This window comes from Myxozyma melibiosi (genome assembly GCF_037950935.1).
Source record: "Myxozyma melibiosi strain Phaff 52-87 chromosome Unknown BZA70scaffold_6, whole genome shotgun sequence".
NCBI classification, from domain to species: domain Eukaryota; kingdom Fungi; phylum Ascomycota; class Lipomycetes; order Lipomycetales; family Lipomycetaceae; genus Myxozyma; species Myxozyma melibiosi.
In genome coordinates this window covers 732,944-757,530 of record NW_027042920.1, presented here as the reverse complement: position 1 = coordinate 757,530, position 24,587 = coordinate 732,944, and the positions used below count along the sequence as shown (strand labels likewise).

Here is a 24,587-nt window from a genome sequence, read left to right as displayed (position 1 = left end):
AAAATTGAAGATATTCAGTCGATGCACACGCCGTTTTGCATCTGTGCAGGGGCAGCCAACCCGCCCTAACCCGGTCCTCCCAGCAGATTTCTCGACTCGGTCTCTGTCTGCCCTGGCCCCCGTCGCTTTTTTTCTTTATATATCAGCGCTGTTTGACTGTCTGGTGCTGGTGTGTGGTTGGAACAGCGAGAGCGACGAAGAAGTGCGTTGCAAGAGAATATAGTTACTCATAACCTCCTGGCTCCTATTTTGGTCGGTGCAGCATGGGATTCCTAAGTCCTGGGATCAGCTTGCAGGGTCTCAAGCGCAAGCAGGTGTGTTGTTCTTGCTCTTTGCTCGATTTTTATGTATCTTCTTGCTACGTGATGGGCTAACTAGAGACGTGGTATAGAGATCGTTGTACACGACATGCATGGCCACCATGACAATACCGGCATCGCAAACAGGGTCCTACGCAAAGCGGCAAAAGCTCGCCCACGAGCCCTCCGCAACGCTGCAGGGCATGCCGTCCGAGATTTTGCAGATGATATTTATCTACTCGTGCAGTCCCGAACTACCCCTCGTCTGCCGTCGCTTCCACGAAGTCCTCGCGTGCACGCAGTACTTGAAACTCAGAGTGCTAGCCCAGCTGTTTGCCGAGTCGTCTAATACTCTATTTCCAGACGTTCACTCGATATGCGACTACAAATTTGTCACGAGGGAACTGATGTGCAAGGCGTGCGCGGAAGGGTACGTGAACGAGAACGAGATCAAAAACGTGGTGATGAGCAAGCGGTTGTTTATGCCGCCGTATACGCGCGAGAAGCTGGAGCTGGTTGAGTATCTGACGGCCAGACTTGCTAGTTACTCTACAGCAGAAGAGGCTGCGTCGTTATTAGCTGAAGATCTATACGCTCATCCGGACGATAAGGCCGTCGATGGTGACTTTGACGAGCTAGATGACGGGTCGATCACCAGCGAGGAAAGGCTCGCGGACGTCTACAGATCGGCAATGCTGGATTACGACAGCTTGGAGACATTTATGGAAGCATACAAAAAGTGCGCCAAGACAGGCAGATTCCGCTGCACGATCCGTCAGAAACTGTTTATACTACTGGTGAACTACTTCACCCAAGATCTGTACCCCGAAGCGGTCGACATGCTCCTGAGCGCGGACCAGTATCATCTCGTGAAGTTTGCGCTCAGAGAGAACTGGATCAAGGCTACCGATCCTGAGCTGCTGGATATGGTGACTTGTCGGGGGGATGCTAAGGCTATTGAGTTTTTGTATTCATGGAGTTGGTGAGTTGGTCGTTAACTGCATTTCTTTCATTTCTTTACCTTTTGTCACAGTCTTTTTGTTTGTAATTATTCTGGATTTATTTTGCATATAACGATACGGTATTTAATGAATTTATCTCTACATTTCGCACGATAAAAGACGATAAAAGTTAGGAATAATTCGAATAAACTGCCGAATTAAAACTAAACCAACCAGCAACGTGCGGCTGCAGTTCCTGAAATCAACTTCCGCGCCCCCTTCCAGCCCTGAACAATCCCAACTCTTTGTTCTCTGTTCTCACTCACTTACAATCAGTTGGAATCAGATTAAAACATCAACATCTACTTCCTCTGCATCTCCACAGCATCAGCATGGTCGAAGTATCCCTCACAGTCGGAAAACTCGACGCCAGCATCGCAGTGCTCCTCACATCCGACCACCACCTGATCGAGTTCCCCTCGATCCTGCTCCCGTCCTCCGTCCAAGCCGGCTCGATCGTGAAGATCAACTGCACCGAGAACTTCGACGCCGAGCAGAAAGAGAAAACCGAGTTCGATGCGCTCCAGCAAAACATCTTTGAGCTCTACGGCAAACGGTCGCCTATCCGGCCGCAGCTCAGAGTGCGCAATGCGACGCAGACCTCAATCGTGCTCGAATGGGACTCGCTCGATCTCGCGACCGCGGACCTGCGCTCGCTCTCGTTGTTCCGCAATAATACGCGGCTGGGGAAGATCCCCTCGCCAATGACAAACACGTCCACAAAGCTCTCCGGCCTCTCGATCGACACCGCGTACACGTTCCACCTCGAGCTCGTCACCTCAGCAGGCACATACCTATCCGACAAAGTCACCGTGAAAACCCACAAGATGACCGATCTCAGCGGGATCACCTGCTGCGTGGGCGTCGTCAGCGACGAGGACCGCGCGATGCTCGAGGAGACGGTCGCCAGGATTGGCGCAAAGCCGCTCCAGGACCGCGTCCGTATCGACACTACGCATTTTATCTGCGTCGAGGGCGTCGGGCCGCAGTGGGAGCGCGCAATGGAGACAAATATCCCGATCGTGGGGCCAGAATGGCTTCGTGCTTGTGAGAGCGAGGGCCGAATCGTTGGAGTCAGGGGGTGTGTTATCTACTATTTCTTACATTGTGATTGTTCGACCACGCTAACGATTTTTTATTTACTTCTAGATACTATCTGAATGCTGATCCTAAAACACGACCGGCAGCTCGGCAGGGTGCCGGTGCCAGATCTACCGGTGCGGCAAGTACTCCTTCGCGCTCGCCTGCCCAGAAGCCGCTGGCTGCTCCCGCGAAGCCACCACCTGCACCTGCACCTGCTCCCGCACCTGCTAGTGTCGAGGAGCTGAAGCCCGTTGCTCCTGAGCCGATCCCTGAGCCGGTTACTGAGCCTGCTGCGGCTGTAAAGGACGAGGAGGAGGACGAGGAGGAGGAGGAGACCACGACGACTGAAGGATCAGTAGCAGAAGAAGCCTCGAAATCCACAGAGACAATCCGTCTCGGTTCATCACGGTCAGAAAACGGCGAGGCCTCTGACAGAGAAGAAGAAGCAGAAGAAAAAGACGAAGCGGCAGCGGCAACAGCAGAAGAAGAAGCCGATCGCGAGGCAGAAGAGGCCGCCGACGCCGAACTCGACGAATCCGTGCAATCCGGCGACGGCACAGGCGACATCGGCAGTCTGCCCGTCTCCGGCGCGGTAGCCGAAGAGATCGCGGCCGACATCACGCCGCGCGCGTCGCGGGAGATAATGGTTGCAGAGCAAGCCGGGCAGTACGCGAGTAACAGCAATTTCAACAATTCGTCGTCGACGGTGGATAATTTCGAGGACGCGGCGACGACGGCGGGGGATTCGTCGGAGGAGGAGATTAGTGATGAGGATGACGATGCGCGGACGGCGATGGGGGACGATGATCGGGATTTCGAGAATGTTGCGTTGTAGCGTTGTAGTAGTGAGCTGTGAGTTATAGAGAGATTACAGAGGTTGATCAATAGTGAAGCATTTTAGTGAATTCAGATAATACGTCATTAAGCAAACACTAAAACAACCAAAAAAACACATGGCAAGAAGACATAAGACTATAACTACATAGCGTAAGAATCAACAGTAGAGAAATAAGAAGAATAGAAGAGAGACTCCAGCAACCACCACCGAGCGAATAATAAGAAAAGAAACACGACGATTACAGCCATACCGAGGAACAAAACGGAGCGAGATAAAGCGAGATGAGAAGCGATGCACAAAGAAATAAAGAAGGGAGAAGAAGAGAATATGCCACCACATATGAGAAAAGAAACACTGTATACCAACCTCTAAGTATGATTGAGAAAAGAACCCCTGGCTGGTATTCGACCAGACACCATGAACAACCGACATCAGATCATGAAACACAGCATTAGTGTGCTACTCTTCATCATGAGAAAACAACTAGACAACAAAAACCACAGACAAAGATAAAAAGAAAGAGAAACCAACCTACTATGGGCCTACTGCACGCAGATAGGACGGCATAGCTATGCATCAGAACACGAACAAACAAACACAGAGACAATCATAAAGTAGGACGGAGGAGTCATGTCAAACAAATATAAAATAGAGGTTTAATGGCAGGTACCTCCACGCACGGCCGAGACACCAACCGGACGGGTCATGTGGTGCTTGAGCTCGCTGTTGTGGGAGATTGCGCCGTGGCCTTTTATGTCGACGGCAATCTCTTCTTCGTAGTAGACTGCGGACTCGCCGGTTGGCACGCGGTGCTTGCTGCCAAAGAAGAAGAAGCCGATGAAGGCGCCGACGACGACGGCGAACATCATCCAGCCGTTGTAGGACATGAAGACGAGCCTGGGAGGAGTTAGTGCTGAGCTGAGAAGAGAAAGAAAGAAGAGACATACATGAGGAAGAAGGAGTAGAGAACTTGGAATGCATAGAGGAAGGATAGGATTAGACGATCACGCATGGAGCGGTCGGGCATGTACCGCTTGATGATGAGAGGGAGGAGCTGGTCGTCGCCGCGGGAGACGGAGTTGATGTAGGATTCGTAGCGGCGGGTGAGTTCGCGGACGAGTTCGTAGCCGACGCCGAGGCCGACGATGCCGAGGAAGGAAAGGGCGACGGTCGCGCGGTTGTACATGCGCCACCATTGGAAGACGATGCATATGCTGTCTGTTTGCCATGTGAAGAGCATCTGGGGGGTGTGAGCTGAGATCGGGATCGAGAGGGTAATGAGAGCGAGCAATAACAAAGCAATAGCAAAACAAGGACAGAACAAGAGGTGATTGATATAGAACCAATGCAGCAAATTCAAATAAAGGCAGTTGTCAAAATAAGAAGAAATAGAAGCGAACATACGTTCATGCGGCAGAGAGAGGCAGCATGGCCTTCGGTAGAATTGGCAATGTCGGACCAGGTCGAGGAGGAAGAGGAGGAGGAGGAGTCGGCCCAGGTGGAGAGGGTGTTCCAGGTAGACATGGTAGTGTATGAAGAGGAAGATAGAGATTAAGAGGAGGCGGATGGGATGAGGGATGGCATGTAAGGAGGATGGAGATCAGGAGCGGGTAGCCGGTGGGGTGGGGTGGTGAGGAGAGAAGAGTGGGATGGGATGAGATGAGGAGAAGACGGGGAAGCAACGACGACTACACGACACCAGCCCGGAACAGAGAAGTATATAAGAATACAACGATGAAGAAGAGCAGAAGAAGAGCAGCAGAAGATATCGCGATTCCCTTTCGATCCCGACCGACGGCGGAGTTGTGTTGACGAGGAGCTGGCCAGTGCTGGAAATGCAACCCGCCGCCGCCGGTTCGCAACCCGACGAGTCATCCTCCTGCTGATCCGCCCCCTCATCTGTCTCCTCTTTGCTAGTTTGGACTGAGGAGAAGGTCAGGTGGTGTTTAGTCTATTTACTGTTTGTTGAGGTTGTTTGTTGCCTGCTGAGAGGGACGAGAGGAGAAGAGATTGAGACTGCTGAATCGATATCGCGGGCTTATCGCGATAACAGCACGGATGCGCGCAGGTGCCTTCCTTCACCATTGCTCGGTGGTCAGGCAACAGAACTGCAATAACTGCAATTCAGTCTGAGCACAGTGAAGACAATCAGAATCAGAATCGCCTGCGGGCTCGCGAAGGCCTTTCTTTGTGTTTCTGCGGATGACTATGACTACTCCTACTAGCACTGCTGCTGTGGTAGTGCCTATCTACGCTACTACTCAAGTCTGCACTCAGCTACTCTCTTATCCTCCACAACAGCAGCAATATAACAGCAACAGCAATAACTACATCAACTACAGCAACAACATCAACATCAACAGCATCATCATCTTGCTATCACCCAATGCGGCAGCTCGGCGCTGTGAACCTCGAGCTGGTTTAATTACAGCTGAACTGAACCTAGCCCGATATGCACAGACCTGAACTGGCTCGAGGCTCAAGCGCGAGGTTTTCGCCCTCTTCGTGTGTTCTGGAACAAATGCTTAGTTAGAATGTATTCAGTGTTGTGGTGTTGTTCTTGTTCTCATTGTGTTATCGTGAGATTGAGGTGGTGGTGGGGTGTTGATGCTGTTCTGTAGACTGTCTGCAGTTCTGTGTTGTTATGATATTGCTCTCTTCGTCTACTAAATGCTCTAAATTGCTCGCGATAAACAAACAGCTCCAACAACACAACCACAACCACAACCAATGGCGTCGGCAGAATATCCTAACTCTGCTTCGTGAACCAGGCCTAGATCAGCGCAGTTAATAATCCATTCCTGCTCCCGCTGAATGACGCGGTGGCGTAGACACCTGCGACTACTCGAGACTGCAGCCCAACGACTGAACTGCCGGGGGTAACCGAGAATGGAAGGTTGAGGATCAGTGGTGTAGTAGTGATGATAGTAGTAGTAATATGATGATGATAGTGATAGTGATAGTAGTAATAGAATTGTAGTAGTATGTAATGGTACTGTAGCAATTACTGTTATTCGGTGATATCTACAACCAAGCAGTTAAGAGAGTCGATAACATCCTAGTCTTCTCTTATCGCACCAGTTTGCGGGGAAATCAACATCAACACCCACCGCCCTCTTCTATCTTGCATATAGCCATCTCTGCTTCTTATCATCTTCTTCCTACTAAAACAATACAATTGCTCTACTATCACAATTACCTCCCCTCTCAAGCAGAACAGCAGCGTGCAGGCGCAAGAGCACTGACATAACATCGCGGAATCAGCCCACTCTTGCTTTGACTGCTGCCATCCTATTCCGTCTTCTCTACTTTTCATATCATATCGATAATCAGTACTGTATCCATATTCATTATAGTCTATCATCTATCACAACTATCTACTTCCTCAAATGTCCTCTCCTTCTCATCCGCTTATCGTCGCCATCGTCGCCTGTATTGCCTTCTCTTATCCCACTTCCCGGTTCAGCCCGGGTTCACCAGCCACCTTCTCCTTCATTCTCTGCTGCTGCTCTATGTCTTGAACCTTCCTCATTCTCTGCTGCTGCTGCTTTATGTCCTGAAACCTCCGGACATATTCCTCCCTCCTCTCAATATCTAGCACTCGAACCATCAATCAGGCGAGACCCGCGCATCTGTGCATCCGTGCGTCGTCCTTATCTCCCTTCTGTTCTCATCCTTACTACTCACCACCACCTAGACCGTGTTTATGTCAGACTCTTTTGATTCAGGACTGCCGATCCTCAGGGCTTATTAACACCCTCGCTTCTTTTTGCCTGGTGTTGCCTGTCTGTCTGTCTGTCTGCTTTACTCTGTTTACTCTGTTTACTCATCCCCCGTCGACGCATGCCTAATCATCCTCTCCAGTCCAGAACTCCCTTCTGTTCTCCCTCGATTAGCTATAAGAAAGGCTTATGTATAGTCTCTGCTCTGCTCTCCTTTAGTCCATCTATTCTGTTCATCTCTGCTTCATAAACAAAGTAAGTACTATTCATTGCACTCAGTACAAAACAGAAGACATCTCCAAATCCACCACTTATTACCCACCACATCCCTGCAATTACCACTCCAAACAAATATTCTAAACACTCACACAGCAAGTCCTCCAAGATATTCAAAAATACACTCTCATGAATATTACATAATCCCTTACTAATATATTCTCCACACTTACCCTCCCAAACCCTGCCGCAGCTTCTTCGTCTCTCAGCCCTGTCCTCGCCCTCATTTGATATCATCGCCTCTCAGAACATCCACCATCTCCACATCCTCTCCCTCTTCAACAATCAACAATGCTGGGAATGTCAAACTCCTACACCCACCTCTCCGACGCCGTCTCCCTCAACCTCCGGCGTCACGATAGACCCCCCTCCTCCTCCTCCTCCTCCGCCGCCGCCGCCGGCTCAGCAAAGGACCTGCCAGACATGGAAATCGACGCAATCCTAGACCAAAACTCCATCGACTCCCTGCGAATCCACGAATTTCCCGGCACCTGGGTCTCTGGCCCCGGTTCGGCGCGGCAAACCCAGCAGCAGCAGCAGCAGCAGCAATTAAACTCCGCCGGTGCACCTTCCCAGACGTCGACAAAAGTCGAGTTCACAGACGCGAACCTCGCGCCCATGCAATTCGACGACGACGATTGCGATGCTGCTGCCGAGCAACTACTTAACGACACGGGCTCGTACCCGACAAGCTTACCTTCTTCCGCTGGCGAAAACCACCTCCTCCAGCACCAGCAGCAGCAGCAGCAACAGTTTATGAGCCTTGACTCGCGATCTAGTTCGTCGCCTGATCAGCCGGTGCTGAATGGATATAACCAAAGGAACTCGGGCAGTGCTGACGAGGAGTCAAATCATATGGACGATGAGGACCCGCAGTCGGTAGGTACTTCTCTTCATATTCAATTATTCAATCATACTAATCTTCACTCTACAGAAACGCAAGGCACAGAACCGGGCAGCTCAGGTATGCATACACCCCCTCCCCTCCCCAAACACACTCTAACCCCTCATCCAGCGCGCTTTCCGAGAACGAAGAGAACGACACGTCAAAGAGCTCCAAGCAAAACTCGCCGAAGCCGACCAGAAAATCAGAGAACTCCAGAGCTCAAACACCCGTCTGCAGAAAGAACTCGACTGGTTCCAAGCCGAAAACAAAATCTTGAAAGAAACCGCCAACGCCGATCGCGAGCGCGCGGCCGCCGCTACCGCTGCTGCTACCGCTGCCGCTGCCGCCGCTGCCTCTGGACGGACGGGAGCTGATAGTAATCATGATCGATTGATGTCTGCCTCGGCTCTTCCCACCGAAGTCACTTTCCCTGTACGTCACCTCCCCCTCTTCCCACTCCCTGCGCACAAGCTAACTTAATCCAGCGCTTCATGAGCGACGAATCCGAAAAACGGCACTCGGAAATGATCCAACCCACCGAATCCGAAAAAGCCTTCCTCGCGCCCTCCGACATCTGGGACCGCCTCAAGACCCACCCGCGAAGCGAGCAGATCGAAATCGAAGCAATCATGAAACTGCTCATGAACAAAGTACACTGCAGCGGCAACGGGCCTGTTTTCAAACTCAGTGATGTCGACGATGCTATCGCGCTTGTTTTGTTGAGGATCGATCAGCTTTCTTCGTAGGTTCTCTATCATCCATGTATTGTGTTTATTTTGTATCGGCTTGTTATCTATCGGACGGAGCTCTCGGCGTTTATCTCTCTCTCTTTTATCTTATGTTTTGTTTATATCACACCCAAACGTCTCTTTACAACGACAAGTATAGCAACACCAAAAAAAAAACGGACGAAAATTTCAGGATCGGTTATGGTTTTTATATATCAAATGTTCATTTTATCTTCAAGGCACTTAACTTATACTCCCCCCGGCAGGTGCAGAAACTATGGAAAGAAGATAAACACTCTATTAAAAACAAGAAAATCCAAACATCGTCCAAAACCCAACAAAAAAGTGAGACCACGCGGGTATAATACATACATACATAAATTAGCGCCAATGATCAAAAAGAGTAGAAGACAAAGCAATGGATCAAACAAACAATAATAAAAAAACAGAGAACGAACAAGGTACGCCCAAAATCATGAATATGAACAAGCCCAATACCATGTATATAAAACTAAAACTTAACTGAAAGTTATACAAAAAAATAAGAAAGAGAGCGGCTTCGAGAGTTTCCAAACTGTAGTTGTGTATGTGAAGAGAGTGCTAAGCTTCGTCTCGGGCGGAGGAGTCCGTGGTATTCTGTAATGGAGAGTGACTCTGCTTCCCCGCCTGCGTTTCTCTTGTCTCCTCCTCCTGCTGAGTAGACACACCACCGATAGAATCCGGCGGCGGACAATTCCTAAGCAACACATCCCGCTGATTCTGCACCGCGAGCGCACACTCCTCAAACGGGAGATACCGCAGCACAAACGCATGACACCGCGCTTTCTCCTTCATCTTTGGCAGCAAGAAGATTCCCCGCGCAATCACTTTCCTCATATACATATCCGGCACCAGCACCGCTTTCTTCACCAGCTGCTGCAGGAGCATGATTGCCATCTCGTTGCTCACGTCTTTTAACTCGATCAACAAGTCAAAGAACGAAAATAGCGCTTCAAAGACTGGTTTCCCGGTCGATGCCCATTTCTTCAGCACCGACGACGCGAGCTCGACTCGTTCGGTCTGCGGTTGGGTCTCGGATGAAGTATTGCAGATAGCCCATCTACACAACACATCGACCAACTGCCGCGGATCATTATCGTCATAACACGAGGGCGGCATCGACGCAGCAAGAATCAGATCTTCAGCAATCTGATCAACGTCATACGGTATACCCGCCTCATTAAGCACCCCCAGCAACCGTTCCCGCTGCTCCTCCTCCGAATTCCGCGACGCCACGCCAGAGTACTCCGCCATCGTCTGCTGTCGAAACGCAGACATATTCGCAAGCGCAATGCTCTCAAACGCCTTGTCCGCCACCACCGGCTCCACGTCCGCGAGATGGATCGCCTTCTGCAGCACCGGTCGCTGCGAATGCCAATTCTCAGGCATCACAAACGCCTCGTCTGAGCAACTCGACAGGTCCCAAATGAAGCTAGCCACCTTAAACTGCAAGACCTGGTACAGGCCCGCGTGCGGTGTCTTGTTGGTCTCGGCCTCGATGCTGATCAGCTTGAACCGCGCCAGCAGCACTTGCGCGAGTTTCTTGCATTTGGCGGGGAATCCGAGGAGTTTTTGCCAGAATATGCGGATCACGAGGAGTGATAACAGCGTGCGCTGCATCGTGCTCTTCTCGAGAAGGGCAATCATCCAGTCGAGAAAGTAGCTGCGGTCTATCAGATCTTCCGAGTATAAATGTGAGGCGAAATGCAGACTAGTGGTGGGGGTTAGTAGGTGCTTCCATCAGCGTTTGAGAAGAGTACTTACACATATTCCACTTTCGAGCGCCAGTTCCGATTCTGAGCCGCGGCTGGTGTAGCTGGTTGTTGTTGTTGTTGTTGTTGTGACTGTTGTTGTGGTTGTTGTTTTGTAGTTTGTTGGTCGGCGGACGAAGGCTGGCCACATTCCGCCAATGTCTTTTCAATAAACCCTGCCAACTGTACTGTCCACTCGCGCACCCATTGCGCCTCCGCGTCGGCGATAGACGCATTATTCCCCTTCCTTTTCAGCCCACGCAATTCATTCGCGCCCACGCAGCGCGCAAACCAAACCGCTCTATGGATCGGAACTGATTTATGACAGCACTGCTCGACCAGCACGCGATTTCGGATACCATGCGGGATCGTTCGCGACAGCCGCCGGAGCGGGACAGTGGGCGTAGCCAGATCGCGCAGCCAGGCGTCGCGTTTGTGGTCGGTGAGGGTCACGCGCGGAGGCGGCTTGAATGTCGTAGGCGAGGTGATTTTGTTGAGTTCCTGGCGCTTCTCGATGGCGGACATCATGAATGAGGATAGTGACTTTAGCGTCGAGCGCTGGCGCACGGCGGCGTAGAGGGTTTGACGGGCCGAGCCGGTTTCGTTTGAGAGGTACGGTTTGTCCTCGAAGCCGTGCTGGATGTAGCTCTCGGTCATCTGGTCCTCGGCATGGTGACCGTTCCAAGGGAAGAAATCAGGGTAGCCGGCGTCTGGTCCGTCTTTGAGGAGCGGGAGGAGATCTGCGGGCGGAGACATGTAGTAGACTTTGAGAGCGTTGTCGTCGCGGCCGAGATTAGAGCTCGTCTGGAGCATGCGCGACGACGGGCTCGCGGACGAAATCGCTGTCGGTGTTCCGGGCGTCGTCGGACCATGGTGAGGACCAGGGAACGGGGACGCGAGGTGCCGCCGCTGCTGCTGTTGCAGCTGCTGCTGGGGACGGGTGTGGGATTGCGCGATATGCGGCGGGAAGTGGTGGTGCTGGTGCTGCGAGCTGGAAACCGAGTACTGCGCCGACGACTGCTGCGAGGACTGTTGTCGCGCGTACTTTTGCGGGGCGTTGGGCATGTTGTTGTTGGAGTTGGTGCTGCTGGTGCTGCTGCCGGTCGTGGATGTCTGGGGATGAGGGGCGCGCTGCTGTGTCTGCTGTGTCTGCTGGCCCGGGACGGGCTTAAGAAGACCGCCGCGCGAGGAGTACATTTAAATGAACAAGATATCACTTTGGATGAACAGAAAGGTCAACATTGGTGAAGCAGTGAGCTGGACGACGGGCGCGGGGTTGCTGGGGTGCTGGCTGGACTCGGGATATCTCAGGTGGATGTGCAGATATCAAAGTGCTTAGACTAAGCTCAGAGCATTGAAGCAGCGCAGAAGAGTAAACCGAGTCAAATGAGAGTTGTCCGACCAAATACAAGCAGCAATCAGCACAAACCGGTGATTACTTGTTCTGAAAGGCAGAGGATCCAGCGCAGGTCCGCGCTTCTGCTCTGCGAAGCTTTCCTGTCTTGTTGAAGCCCGCCGCCGGATGTCAGCGACGGGTCCTCGTACCCGTGCGGCTGATCAGTCATGTGACTTAATTAATCTATTAGGGCTTAACCCTACACACCGGGTAACTTCTAACAGCAGTCACGCGGCACCGGCACCAGGTCCGGGTCGCGACACGACGGCGCCTCAGTCATCGCGGGCAGAGCGCATCCTGAACTTGAGATCCGTCGTCCATCTTTCACTCAGCAGCACATCCAACCGTCGTTGAAGTAGAACACCATGGGTATGTTTTATCATACGCAGCATCGATCAGCGTCTCTTCTGTTAGAGAGTGTCTGTTGTTGTTGTTCTATTGTTTTGTTTTGTGCAATTACTAACGTATCACTCTTCAGCTGTCGGAAAGAACAAAAGATTGAGCAAGGGAAAGAAGGGAATCAAGAAGAAAGTCGTCGACCCCTTCTCGCGCAAGGACTGGTACAACCTGAAGGTAATCATCTACTTTATCATCATGCATCGCATTGCATCACGCGAAAACGAAAAAACAGCAATCTAACAACATTTTCACCTCAGGCTCCTACCGTCTTCGAGAACCGTGACGTCGGAAAGACTCTTGTCAACCGCACCACCGGTCTCAAGAACGCCACCGAGTCCCTCAAGGGCCGTATCTTCGAGGTCTCGCTCGCTGACCTGCAGGGTGGCACCGAGGACCATGCTTTCCGCAAGGTCAAGCTCCGCATCGACGAGGTCCAGGGCAAGAACGCTCTCACCAACTTCCACGGTCTTGACTTCACCTCGGACAAGCTGAGATCCCTTGTCCGCAAGTGGCAGTCGCTCATCGAGGCCAACGTCACCGTCAAGACCACTGACGACTACCTTGTCCGCCTCTTCGCCATTGCTTTCACCAAGCGGGCGTCCAACCAGATTAAGAAGACCACCTACGCGCAGTCGTCACAGATCCGCCAGATCCGAAAGAAGATGGTTGAGATCATGACTCGCCAGGCTTCGAGCGGTACTCTTGCTCAGCTCACTGCCAAGCTCATTCCTGAGGTCATTGGCCGGGAGATCGAGAAGGCTACCCAGGGAATCTACCCGCTCCAGAACGTGTACATCCGCAAGGTTAAGCTTCTTAAGCAGCCCAAGTTCGACCTCGGCGCTCTTCTTGCTCTTCACGGTGAGGGCTCTGGCTCTACCGATGCCGGCAAGAAGGTTGAGCGTGAGTTCAAGGAGACCATCCTTGAGGAGGTTTAAATGAACAGTCTGGCTTGAGAAAAAATTAGTTTTTGTGTATGTTGCATTCTTATTGTGTTAAGATACATTGTATATGTTATTGGTGTACATGGAGACCTCTAAAAGTCTAATAAAAAATTGGATTAATGATATGAGTAATGTAAATGTAAATGTATTCACAGTCTAAGTAGGAGTATTGTCTATATGTTGTATGTTGATTTACTCTGCTAGAAGAAAGTCCTCTACAATCTCGACAAACTCAGCAGTCTTTTCGGAAATCACTAGATGAGGAGTTAGTACAGTGCATTAGAAGATAAAGGTGTAAGGACTTACGCCAATGGCCAGCATCAACATCTTTCAATACAAATCTGGGAAAGAATTGACCGATGGTTGGAATAGCTTCATCAGGGATACTAATAAAGAGTTAGCAGGCTCACTCTCATACGAATACAACAATAAGAGAACACGCACTACTTTGACTGAGTACCCCGCACAAACAAAGCCGGCCCCTCGAACCGGGTCTGGTTATAGTCAAAAGGAAACTCTGCAATATGGTCGAGATGCTTGATGAGCGTGTCGAGAGGGACGCGGAAGCCGATTGTGCCGTCTGGTTTGACGAGTGAGTTTGTGAGGAGGAAGTGGCGGATGTCGGGGCTCTGTGAACGATTATTTGTTAGTCAGGAGATGAGTGGAAAGAGAGAGAGAGAGAGAGAAAGAGAGAGGAGCGTACCTTCTCGTACTTGCCGAGCACGTCGAACGCGTCCTTCGGAGACCGCAGAGACATGCGCTCGATAGACTTGAGCGCATGCACATACGTCGGGATCTCAGGACTCAGTCGCGCACTAACAGGCGAGTTATCGACCGAGATCATACTATCCACAAGCTCAGGTCTGCGCAGCGCGACCGCCATCGCGGTCTTCGCGCCCATCGAGTGGCCGAGCACGATCGTCGGCTGCTGGATGTGCGTGTCGATGAAGTGCTCGACGTCCAGCGCTAGGCTTTTGTAGTCGTGTTTCGCAGCGTGCGGGCTGTCGCCGTGATTCCGGAGGTCCTGAGGGAATTGTTAGTTCTGAGATGATGGCGTGAAGCAGATTGAGCTTACCAGAGCGTAGACGGTCGTGTTCATGTCCTTTGCAAACCGCCTTTCAGAAAAATCGTTAGCCCAAGCTCTTCAAACCCATCCTCTTAAGACACACGCACTTGCAAACACTCCGGTTATTATTCTTCGACCCAAGCAGTCCATGCAACACCACCATCGGCGCAACAGTCTTACTCGTGCTCGCCGCGTCCTTTGGCGGGCCAAACTTGAGAAACTGAAGATCTAGCGGCTGCTCCTGCGCGCTGCTCGAGATCTGTCGGATGGATGCCAGCGGGAGACCGCGGAGACCACCGAGCGCGGTGCTGACGACTGCCTTTTGACCGCCTATAGCTGTACTTCTCAAGCAAAACATTGCGGTCTATAATCTCTACCAGCAGATGAACAAAACAGTAACTATACACACCGTCGAACCATCGTCATCTTTCTTCCTTGGATGCCCCGGGGGAGGTGCGGCTCCCAACCCCCTCAATTTCCCAATACATCAGCAAAGGGGTTTCAATGCACAAACACCTTACCGCTGACAAGCAGCGATTCCGACGGGGATTTTGTCTGGACGAATTAGCGACGTTTAAATTCTGTTGACGGACACCAGCAGCTTTGAGTATTCCATCCGGATAGCGATCCAGCAACAAAGTCGTGAGTGGTTTGCTTGTGTTTCTGATGTGTTTGTATGAGAGGAGAAGCTGACCTGTGAATGATAGAAAGAACAAGAACAGAAGAAGAACTAGAGACAAAATGGCTATTCGTCCCACTCATCTCGCGGTTACGACCAAGGTCTACACTGATATCGCAGAGTCCAGACTGGCGACTATTCACCTCTACCGCCGGTTTTTGAGAAATGTATGAAAGAATTTTCTATATCGTTGTGGGGAGGTTGGCGTTGATACTTCGACGATGACTGCGTCAAACTGCCTTTCCCCCGACCAGAACTATTACAACACCCCACTCCCATCGAACTAAACAAACTGACAATCAAATCCTAGGTCCCCTCAGTCATCCGTCTGTACCAGGCCGAGGTCTCGCTCGCCATGGGCAGATCAAAGCTGCGACAGGAATTCGAGCGCCAGCGATACGTCACCAGCATGCCCGTCATCTCCGTCCTGATCGCAAAGGGAAACATGGAGTTCCAGGTGCGTTCCTAACTAGTCATCTTCTGCCTGATGTATGAACATATGGAGAGTACTTACTGACTTTGCGATAGGAAACCGTCAACTTCTGGAAGCAGAAGGCGCAGCTTATGAAGTACTTTAGCCAAGAGGAGTTCCCCGAGCGCTACGTGCGCAAGAACTTTGTTGATAAGTTCTTGGAGGTATGCATCTTCTTCTCAACTGTGACAAAAACCGCGAGATTGAACAGTCTGCTAACTAATCGTCTCCTTTAGGGATCCGCTTAAACAAACAAATCATCTTCAACGACGACGGCGAAAGCATCCATCTATTCCAGCACAGATTTCTCTGATTCTTCGAGAATATACTTCATATTTTACACATTCTTATCTCTTCTTCCTTTGATTTGGCGCGTGCATCGTTTTATCTGCTTGTTTTCGTGTATTTTATATAATATAACATTTGGTCGACACTGAAGAAAGAAGACGCGTAGTGGATCGTTATGGAGTAGTATCATCAGTGACGCTTGTTAATGTCGCAGAGGTGATTGACAATTCTATCTCAACATTATAATATATACATACATAGTTTTAGTTATTTACAGGTATAACAAGCTAGCATAGATCATAGCACAACTCCGAAACGCACCACCGGTGCATCAAAAACAATATCAAATACAATCCCAAAAGCAATACCAAAAACAATATCAAAAGCAAAGCCATGCAAACGCCTTTCCATATCCAACCCACACCATCCCAAACCCCTCATCAAACAACCCCCCTCTCTCTTCATCTCTTTCTCTTCCACCTCTCCTCATCACTCTTAATCTCAGAAAATCCTCGGATGCCTCTTCCCCTTAACCGCCCCAAACATCGCCAAACTCAACGGCGTATCATTCTCCGTCATCGCCGTATTCCCTTCCTCCAACAAATCAAACGCCCGCAAACTCACCTCCGACACCACCCCGTTCTTCACCGCGACCAGGTTGTCGAAATACCCGCGCTCCGCGTTAGCTGCCTCCGTCGCGGCTGCGATGGCGGCGGGGGTGAGAAGTAGTGCTGCGTCGGGTGGGTTCTTGCGCAGAGAGAACGCGCCGCCGCTGCCAGAATTACTTCCGCCGGAAGCAGCGTTTGTAGAGGCAGAACCGGCAGAGACAGGAGGGATGGAGTTCGCGGCGTTGGCGGCGGTGGAGGCGGCGATGGGGGAGAAAGCTTGGTGGGCTAGGTGGGATGCGGGCGAGAGGAGACTTGTTTGCGGAGACGGAGTGGAGAATGTTGCGGGGGATGATTGTTTTGTTGTCATTATTGTTGGAAGTACAGATATCGAGATGGGTGATGTGTCGAGATAGCTGCTTAGTAGTAGTAGAGAGATGAGGAAGTGCAGTCGGAGAGAAGCAGACGGAGCCACGCCGAGTGCGGCTGTCTCTTGTCTTCTGTCTTCTCTTCTGTCTCCACTCCCCAACTACGCACCAGCATCATCATTTATGGATAATAAATAGGTGAGAAAGATGATAAAAACACAAATCAATTCTATAACCCGCCCAAAACGAACAACGCTACCAACACCCTCGCCCGCTCCATCCCTACTGTCCGCTCAGAGAACGTCAAGTAAAAACAAAGCGCAGCAATATCAAATACAAAACAAACCAACACCGCCGGATAATGTGTGCAAAAGCAAAGGATAGAAAACATTAGTATATAAAAAAAGAAGAAGAGTGGTGTGACTAAACATTAAAAAAACCAACTGGTAACGAAATAACGCCTGAAATTTCCGATTTTGGAAAAGTGAAAAAAAAAATGTGAAATGTATGTAGACGAAAGAGTAAAGAGAAAGGCTACTTCATCGACCCTGCAGACACATGACGAGACGACAACGGCGACGGAGGCGTACTACTCCCACTATCCCCGCCCGACCACGCCCTCGGCAGCGCAATATACGGCGGCGCAGCCTGCTCTCTCCCGCCCCGCTTCTCCTTCGCCTGCCGCCGAGCCCCCTCGTCCAAATTATCGTCGTCGGTCTCGGTCTCGACATCCGGCGCCGTAATCGGCTGCGACGTCGTCAGCGGCGACGACGGAATCGACGCGTGCGACAGGTTCCGGCTCGGCGACACGTTCCGGTACAGACTCGAGTTGCTCGACGAGCTGCTCGATGGCGAGCCCGGCCGCTTCACGATCCCCGCGCCGCCGCTTGTCGATCCTGAGCTTATGCTCGCGTGTCCGAACGGCACTGGCTGGCCCAGACTTCCCACCGACAGATTCCGTCCGGCTTTGATCGGCGACGGCTCAATCAACCCCGACGGCTGCGCTGGCGGCATCGGCGTCTTCATCTGTTCAAGGTGCTCCGACTTCAACCGCTGGATCACGTCCTTGTTTGCTTTCTCAAGCACATTCAAGTTCTTGAACGAAAACGACCCAAAGTCATCCACCGCCACAGGCTCGCTCAGCCGACGCGTTTTCCGTCCCCGGAAGTGGTGCGGAATATGCAGCGGCAGCACTTTCGTCGACCGCGACGTCGTCAACGGAGGTGGCCCCGTCGTCGGCGACTGACTGCTGTTGTTGCTCGTATTCGAGCTCGTCTCGGCTGGCGAGAACGCGCTATGCTCTACTTCATGGCTTGAGTCTGGGCTGCTTTGTAGGTGGCTGCCCGATGATCCTCCCGACGCGTCTTCATGTGCTGATGAAGACCCGCCGCCGCCGTGAATCAGTCTTCGCAAACCACTACCTTTCTCATAGTACTGGTGCTGAGTATGAATATGCGCGTGCTCGTGCACATGCTTCTCTGTCTCTTTCTCTTTCTCCTCCGTCTCCTCTTCAGGAAACGTCTGTAGAAAAGCTCCCCGGTCGTCAAAGTACGCCGTATCCTCCTCATCCACCGGCCGCGGAATGAACGGCGCCTCTTCAGAAAGTATCGTTTCCCAATTAATCCCCTTGAAAAACGGATGCTCCTTCACTTCCTGTGACGACTTTGCACCCAGACGCTGCTCGGGATCGGTGCAGATCAGCCGGTTGATCAAGTCCCGCGCCGCCTCTGACACCGGAGGAAGACTCTCCGGGTCCCCTTCCGGCCACGCTATCCTTCGCGCAAGAATATTCTCAAATACCTCCGCAGGGGTGTCGGCGTGGAACGGCGGGTACCCGTACAGAAACTCAAACACAATCACGCCCAGCGACCACCAGTCACTCATCTCGTCCTGATCCGTGCCGGTGATCGTCTCCGGCGCGAGATAATCCGGCGTACCAACAAACTTGCGCGCCGCATTATTCACAGGATCAAAGAGCGCCATGTTCTGTGGCGGAGTAGGATGTGTGTGTGTATGCTGGATCGGAATCGGCGGAGGAGGCATCAGCATCGCCGCCGACGCAGCTGCAGTCACCGACGACAACTTTCCTGAGCTCGACGATCGGTGAATGCCCAGCCCGCCGCTCTCGCTCGAGACTGAACTTCCTGTGCTAAACACTTGCTCATCGTCCGTTTTGCTCATCGACTTTGCCTGTGCACGGGCGTGCGGGATAGTCTCATTCAGTGTGAACGAGTTGAGCATCGACTGAATGGACTCGCTCCGGTTTCCTGAAGAAGACTGATTACTTGAGAGGGGGGATAGCGTAGACACGCTCGCGGCATTCGATGGTGCTAAAGTCGTCGGCTTGGGATATACGTCGTTCAGAGCACTCTTATTCAGCGAGAAATAGCCCGGTATATTCGGAAGCCCGGAACCAGTATCCGCGCCAGCGCCTGTCATGTACGGAGTCGACCCAGGAGAGACCCCCAGGATCGGGTTGAGTTCGTACAGCGGCGTGTCGTAGGAACTCGGTTGCGACGAAAGTGACTGTGACCTGCTCGCGTTGAACAGGTCCGGAGAGTCGTTCTGGCTCGATGTGCCTTGCCGTGTCTGACGGCCCACCAAACCCATCCTTGATAGACCAAAGTCCGTCAACTTTAGATGGCCGGACTGGTCGATCAGCAGGTTATCTGGCTTCAAGTCTCTGTAAAGTGTGTTAGCTAGGCTCAAGAAGATAGTAAGAATATCAAGCATACCGATGAACAATGCCTCTCTCGTGCAGGTTTTCGATTCCCAGCACAACTTCAGCAATATACTTTTGCACCCACTCTTCCGGCAGCCCGCCGCCAAACGCCTTTAACAGCGCAGCACAGTCGCCGCCGTTCAAATACTCCATCACCAAATACAAATTCTCCTTACTCTGGAATGTGAAGAATAGCTTCGCCACAAACGGCGACTCGGCCTGCGCCATCATAATCGCGCGCTCGGCTTTCACGTTTGTGATTTGATTCTTAGCAATCATGTCTGCCTTCTTCAAGACCTTCATTGCGAAATACTCGCCCGTGTTTTTCTTCTTGGTCAAATAGACGCTTCCAAACGCGCCTCGAGAGATCGGCTTGATCACTTCAAAGTCGCGAATGCTCGGCTGTGCCGGTCTCACTGCTGGCGTGACCGACGTAAGAAGCGGAGACAGTGGCGGTTTGGAGAAATCAGATGCCGCAGAAGATTTTCGTCGATGGTGCCGTCCATGTTCAGGATAAGAATCGATCGGGAAGAGCAACGGAGACGTCAAAGGTGTGAAACTGACATTGCTGATATCCGCCGTAGCCGTGTTATTCCGACCGTTGCCGCCCTCTGAGGTGACAGAAAACTTGGAAGACTTTTGCGTCACCAGTGGGGATTTGGTGAAACTGATTGAGGGTGATTTCTGAGTGTGCGGTGAGCCAAAGATAAGGCTCGCACTGCTTTTGCGCGTCTTGAGACGCATTTCATGGTCGCTGGCGGGCGAGTCTGCCTTTTCTCGTAGATAGAGCAATGATGATCGGCTGCTGTCGCTATCACCACCTTCTTCATCCTTGATCAGCACTTTCCGCGTCTTGGGTCGGCCCAGGGTCGGTAAGAATGATTTCGGTGTCATGGTTTCGACAGGTGATGACCCTGACGCAACAGAGAGGCCGCTGGAGTTGTAATCGACCAAACCTGGTGACGGCTCTCGCTCGTCTCTAAACTCGTTGGAGAAAAAGACCAAGTCGTCCATGTCAGATTGCGCGTCGGTCAATTCATCTCCGCTCTCGTCCTCGTCGACTTCGTCAATGATGTTATCTTGCTCTATGATGTGTGAGATTGTCTCTTCAACGCATTCTTGCACCAGAATACTCAGCTCGCGCTGGATCTTCTCGCCATAAGTGATTGTATTTCCCAGTCTCAGGATAGCGTCCATCTTAGCCTGCATGAAAAGCTGCGTGTCGCTGACCAAAAGCTGGAACCCTTCGCCTTCGACATTAGCCGGCGGTTGCCATCCCAGTACTTTTCGCAGCCGGACTTCAGATTCGGGCGAGTGCACTCGTATTTGGTAGCCGTCATTGTCGGCAGTGGGATTGTTGTCGCGCAGGGCAGGTGTACTGATGTCGAGAGCGAGGTCACAGATGTCTAATAGTGACTCGATCAGTCTCACAGGCGATCTATGGTGAAGAGCTTTCCCGATCTGCTTCCAATGCTGGGAAATGGAGGATCCGAGTGTCTCCGTACTGCCGGTGGACGCGGACAAAGCCTTTTGGATTGGGGGTGGCGCGATCGCCTTGCCTCTATATTCGACAATTCCATCGTGCTCCACGCGAGCATCAATTTGCTCCAAAAGACGAAGTAGCTGCTGGCGGTGATCCCGAAGTGCGTCTTGGCACGCCTGGACATCGTTTTCGGCCTTGTGCTCAACTAGGCACAACTCGGAATGCCGTTCAAACCACCACGGTTGAATTTGCCGCTCGCAAATGCGGCACATTATAGGTTCCTGCATTGGGCAATCACGAGGATCCGTGATTCCCGACTGCGTGAGTTTGGAGAGGTATCCAGCTAGTACATCGGCACCAAAGCCTAGTGAATCGACGAGAATTTGTGGAAGATCGACTACCGGACGGACGGGCTCGACGTAGGGTTTCAGAACCCACATAGACTGTCTAGAGTCAGCATGGTTGGTAGTAAGATGGTTAGTCAAGGGGTAATAACTCACGTAAACGGGTTCAAGGGAATGGCGATCGAAAATGATGATACCCTGGCCCTCCATTTCGATAGTCTTTTGATTTGATGTAGGAAAGGAGGAACTGTCGAGCAAAGAAGGGTCTAGTCCGACAGAGTCAGTGCCTGTACTTAACCGAGGCTTGGGCGGACTGGTGCCAATGAATTCACCCAGAGCGGAGGTTGCGGTCGAGCCTGTGGATGGGGTGGGCGAGCCGAGATGGCGCATGACTGAAGAACCCGACGAGCTGTGGCGAGCAGCCGGTGTAGGAGTGCTGACGGAGTGGCCAGTCTGAACGAGAGGGGTATCATGGGCGAGAGCTGCCAGTCGGGGAGTGGCGGCCTCGGAAGTCGACATCTCCGGAGGGAGATCGGCCGAGAGCGAATTTCGCCTGGAGCTGTCTTTAGATGTGTAGGCCGAGCCGGTGCGAGAGGTGACGGCGGTACTGCTAGGAGTCGAGTCATGAGTGATGAAGTGTGAAGACATCGAGGAATTATGGCGCATGGCGGAAGCAGGAGACGAATCGCGACTGAAGGTCGAGTCAGTGCGGAGCGCGTGCGCGTGATCGCCAAGGGCGATTGTGAAGCGAACGCGGTAGGATGAGTTTGTCTCGAGCATGGCGTCGGTTGCTTTCTGAAAGACGTCACGATCGCCGACGAGGACTTCGGATATTGGCTTGCCTTGTAGGCTTTGGATGTCGATGCTGCATAGTGTAAGATATTAGCCCCGATTGACATGAAATAGAAAAGACAATTGCAGAGAAAATAAGAGATTAAAAAATGTACACACCCTACAATATGTGGCCATGATTTGCTCCCCCAGATGACGTTGCAGTTGAGATCCAGTTCGAGGATGACGTTGAGATTCTTTGCGCGAGCCCAATGGGAGGAGCCGGCAGCCGCCCGATCGGGGAGGAGGGAGTTTGAGATCGAGCGGCCGCGACGGGGACTGGCCGAGGGACTGAATGAAAGACTGGAGTTTGAGTGAGTGAGTCGTTCGTGGGGGGCGCGCGGGATGATGGAGGCCGAGTGGAGGCTGCGAGGAGCGGGCGAGATTGAGCGGGCACGACGCTCGTCGGTGGAGAGAGCAGGCGCGGTTGGATCCAGCATGGGGGCGCGAGGGGAGGGCGAGTCCATGGAGAGGAGGACGGTGCCAGGTATAGAGCGCAGAGGAGGAAGGAGGAAGGCTTGCACGGGCGCGCTACAAGAGCCCGCACAGCATTGCAAGAATTAGATGCGCAGAGGTGAGTGTTATAGAGATGGATAGGGAGTAGTCAGGGGGAGGAGGGAGTAGGAGCGCGTCTGTCGCCCTAACAAGACGCAAAAGACACAGAAAACAGGAGCCGAAGAGCTGCCGAGCAAATTGACGGTGAGCAGAGACACTCAGACGGAGCAGAGAAGGGAGAAAGGCACGAATCAGAGCGGGAATGTGCGCGAGTCAGAGGCGTTGAGGAAAACACGACGGTGATGGAGAAGTGCGCGAGGCGGATTAGGGTTCCCAAAGCAGCAAGCGAAAGTGGTCAGGTGGCCGGGCCACGCACGCTGCGGCTCAGGAAAGTCAGCAGAGGGGTTTGTGTGAATTCCAGAGAGCGTAGTTGACTATGCTGACTATGCTAACTATGTGATTAGAAGCAGTTACTGATATTCACTGCTACTTCTACTCTCTGAGTGTTGACTATTCACTATCAACACTCAGCGGCTGTGAGCTGCATTCTCTGCTCTTTCCAGCAGCTCAGAACGGGTCTTCGTCTACGTCCACGCCTACGTCTCCCTCCACGTCTCCTGCAGACTCACAGTCGCCGTCGCCGTCGTCCCTCAGCACAGACAGCCGGCGGTGGCTCAGTCGGCAACGCAGCCAAAAGTGAGGGAAAAAACTCGAAGGAATTCTAAACGCGACTGTTCCTGGTTTGTTTCTAAATATATCGTAGTTGCAAATAGCAGGCAATGTAAAGCAATAAACTGCAAACTCTGCTATCCCTTTCCTCCTCCTTTTCGTGCCTTTTTCTTTCTTTCCGGCTCCGTGCCTTCCATTTCAGTCACATCTTCAGTCACATTTTATGTGATCTGTGGATCACACTGCTGCGCGGCGCTGCTCCCGCTCATCGCGATGCCGGAAAAAGCCAAATTGGGTCTTCTTCAGCTGCGCCGAAGCGATCTTTGCCGCTCGCATTCAAGGCTTCGTCGACGCTGCTTTTCTTCTGCTCCTCTCTCTTTGCTTGACTCTACTCTCTCTAATACTCTACTCTACTCTCTCTACCCTCCCGGTTCATGCGCGGGCTGCCCTGCAATGTTCCTCCCTCTGCCCTCAACCGCCCTCTTCTTCCGATCCGCATCTCGCCCTCCCTCCTCCTCCTCCTCCTCCTCCCGCAGATCTCCGCCCAACCAAGATCGCAGCTCCTGCGATGATCCCTCCCACCGCAACCACAACCTCCCTATGAGAGACCAGATCGTCCGTCGCTCGTCCTCCTCCTCTTGCGTCTCGGCCTCTTCCCTCTCTTCCCAGCCACCGTCTCCGGAGAAAATCGAGAACGTCTACCTCGTGGCTGCCTGCCGGAGAAACGGCAGGTGTCTCAACCTCATTCCAAACAATCTCGATGGTGAGCTCTCATCTTTCCTTTCTCTGTCTTCTTCTTCTCTTCAATCCTCACAAACAAGTATGCTAACCTCCCGTGCTATTCCAGACGAATACACGTCATTTCCCTCCCTCGAGCAGTCCGCTGATCCCTCAACGGCTTCCTCGGACAGGCGCCGATGATCGCGTGCCCAATATCGGGCCCCTTGCTCCTTCACTTTATCGCTCCTTGGTTCTTGGTTCGTTCCAGCAGACTCCACATTATAATTAATCCAATAACATCTTTGGCTACTTCCTCGACGCGTCAATCCTTCACGTGTCTTGTCGCAAGTCCCGTGTCGTCAATTACTATCGTCACCGGGCCACTACTGCCTGTCTGCCTCTCTATTAATCTTCCTCTCCTTCGTCGCTCTTTCTGGTCTGGTTTATCGGTCGTTCCTTTCTCATTCTCCTCGCTCTCTTTTTTCT

At 52.1% G+C, this 24,587-nt stretch overlaps 10 protein-coding genes across 10 annotated transcripts; 6 read left to right on the top strand and 4 right to left on the bottom strand.

The window, feature by feature from the left end:
- The first annotated feature begins 62 nt into the window (after positions 1–62).
- On the top strand, positions 63–1,404 carry BZA70DRAFT_279372 (uncharacterized protein). The gene is made up of 2 exons (XM_064912765.1): positions 63–314; positions 392–1,404. Exons 1-2 carry the CDS (start codon positions 264–266, stop codon positions 1,283–1,285), a joined length of 945 nt encoding a protein of 314 aa, XP_064768267.1. The 5' UTR covers positions 63–263; the 3' UTR covers positions 1,286–1,404.
- A 3-nt stretch (positions 1,405–1,407) lies between these two features.
- On the top strand, positions 1,408–3,296 carry BZA70DRAFT_248460 (chitin biosynthesis protein). The gene is made up of 2 exons (XM_064910668.1): positions 1,408–2,381; positions 2,450–3,296. Exons 1-2 carry the CDS (start codon positions 1,633–1,635, stop codon positions 3,216–3,218), a joined length of 1,518 nt encoding a protein of 505 aa, XP_064768266.1. The 5' UTR covers positions 1,408–1,632; the 3' UTR covers positions 3,219–3,296.
- Positions 3,297–3,765: 469 nt separating this feature from the next.
- On the bottom strand, positions 3,766–5,084 carry BZA70DRAFT_176680 (Ctr copper transporter family-domain-containing protein). Its single transcript, XM_064909906.1, has 3 exons — positions 4,626–5,084; positions 4,169–4,461; positions 3,766–4,118 (listed from the first exon to the last, which is right to left on the bottom strand). Exons 1-3 carry the CDS (start codon positions 4,743–4,745, stop codon positions 3,878–3,880), a joined length of 654 nt encoding a protein of 217 aa, XP_064768265.1. The 5' UTR covers positions 4,746–5,084; the 3' UTR covers positions 3,766–3,877.
- A 2,319-nt stretch (positions 5,085–7,403) lies between these two features.
- Positions 7,404–8,943, top strand: BZA70DRAFT_176657 (uncharacterized protein). The gene is made up of 4 exons (XM_064909905.1): positions 7,404–8,098; positions 8,154–8,183; positions 8,235–8,537; positions 8,591–8,943. The coding sequence occupies exons 1-4, from the start codon at positions 7,511–7,513 to the stop codon at positions 8,849–8,851; spliced, it is 1,182 nt and encodes a 393-aa protein (XP_064768264.1). The 5' UTR covers positions 7,404–7,510; the 3' UTR covers positions 8,852–8,943.
- A 490-nt stretch (positions 8,944–9,433) lies between these two features.
- BZA70DRAFT_267759 (uncharacterized protein) lies at positions 9,434–11,688 on the bottom strand (the record flags this gene model as incomplete). The annotated part of the gene is made up of 2 exons (XM_064911126.1): positions 9,434–10,583; positions 10,637–11,688. 2 exons carry the CDS (start codon positions 11,686–11,688, stop codon positions 9,434–9,436), a joined length of 2,202 nt encoding a protein of 733 aa, XP_064768263.1.
- Positions 11,689–12,242: 554 nt separating this feature from the next.
- BZA70DRAFT_279365 (ribosomal protein S3Ae) lies at positions 12,243–13,482 on the top strand. The gene is made up of 3 exons (XM_064912764.1): positions 12,243–12,388; positions 12,498–12,592; positions 12,676–13,482. The coding sequence occupies exons 1-3, from the start codon at positions 12,385–12,387 to the stop codon at positions 13,351–13,353; spliced, it is 777 nt and encodes a 258-aa protein (XP_064768262.1). The 5' UTR covers positions 12,243–12,384; the 3' UTR covers positions 13,354–13,482.
- BZA70DRAFT_279362 (Alpha/Beta hydrolase protein) lies at positions 13,427–14,951 on the bottom strand. The gene is made up of 6 exons (XM_064912763.1): positions 14,533–14,951; positions 14,435–14,474; positions 14,063–14,383; positions 13,804–13,988; positions 13,666–13,745; positions 13,427–13,613 (listed from the first exon to the last, which is right to left on the bottom strand). The coding sequence occupies exons 1-6, from the start codon at positions 14,781–14,783 to the stop codon at positions 13,552–13,554; spliced, it is 939 nt and encodes a 312-aa protein (XP_064768261.1). The 5' UTR covers positions 14,784–14,951; the 3' UTR covers positions 13,427–13,551.
- Positions 14,952–15,833, top strand: BZA70DRAFT_279359 (NADH-ubiquinone oxidoreductase 14.8 kd subunit). Its single transcript, XM_064912762.1, has 4 exons — positions 14,952–15,067; positions 15,133–15,271; positions 15,415–15,561; positions 15,633–15,833. Exons 2-4 carry the CDS (start codon positions 15,167–15,169, stop codon positions 15,810–15,812), a joined length of 432 nt encoding a protein of 143 aa, XP_064768260.1. The 5' UTR covers positions 14,952–15,067; positions 15,133–15,166; the 3' UTR covers positions 15,813–15,833.
- A 1,463-nt stretch (positions 15,834–17,296) lies between these two features.
- BZA70DRAFT_176590 (uncharacterized protein) lies at positions 17,297–22,409 on the bottom strand. The gene is made up of 4 exons (XM_064909904.1): positions 22,343–22,409; positions 21,543–22,251; positions 19,573–21,485; positions 17,297–19,520 (listed from the first exon to the last, which is right to left on the bottom strand). Exons 2-4 carry the CDS (start codon positions 22,164–22,166, stop codon positions 17,372–17,374), a joined length of 4,686 nt encoding a protein of 1,561 aa, XP_064768259.1. The 5' UTR covers positions 22,167–22,251; positions 22,343–22,409; the 3' UTR covers positions 17,297–17,371.
- Positions 22,410–23,654: 1,245 nt separating this feature from the next.
- BZA70DRAFT_267753 (uncharacterized protein) lies at positions 23,655–24,302 on the top strand (the record flags this gene model as incomplete). The annotated part of the gene is made up of 1 exon (XM_064911125.1): positions 23,655–24,302. The coding sequence occupies one exon, from the start codon at positions 23,655–23,657 to the stop codon at positions 24,300–24,302; it is 648 nt and encodes a 215-aa protein (XP_064768258.1).
- Between the last annotated feature and the right edge of the window lie 285 nt (positions 24,303–24,587).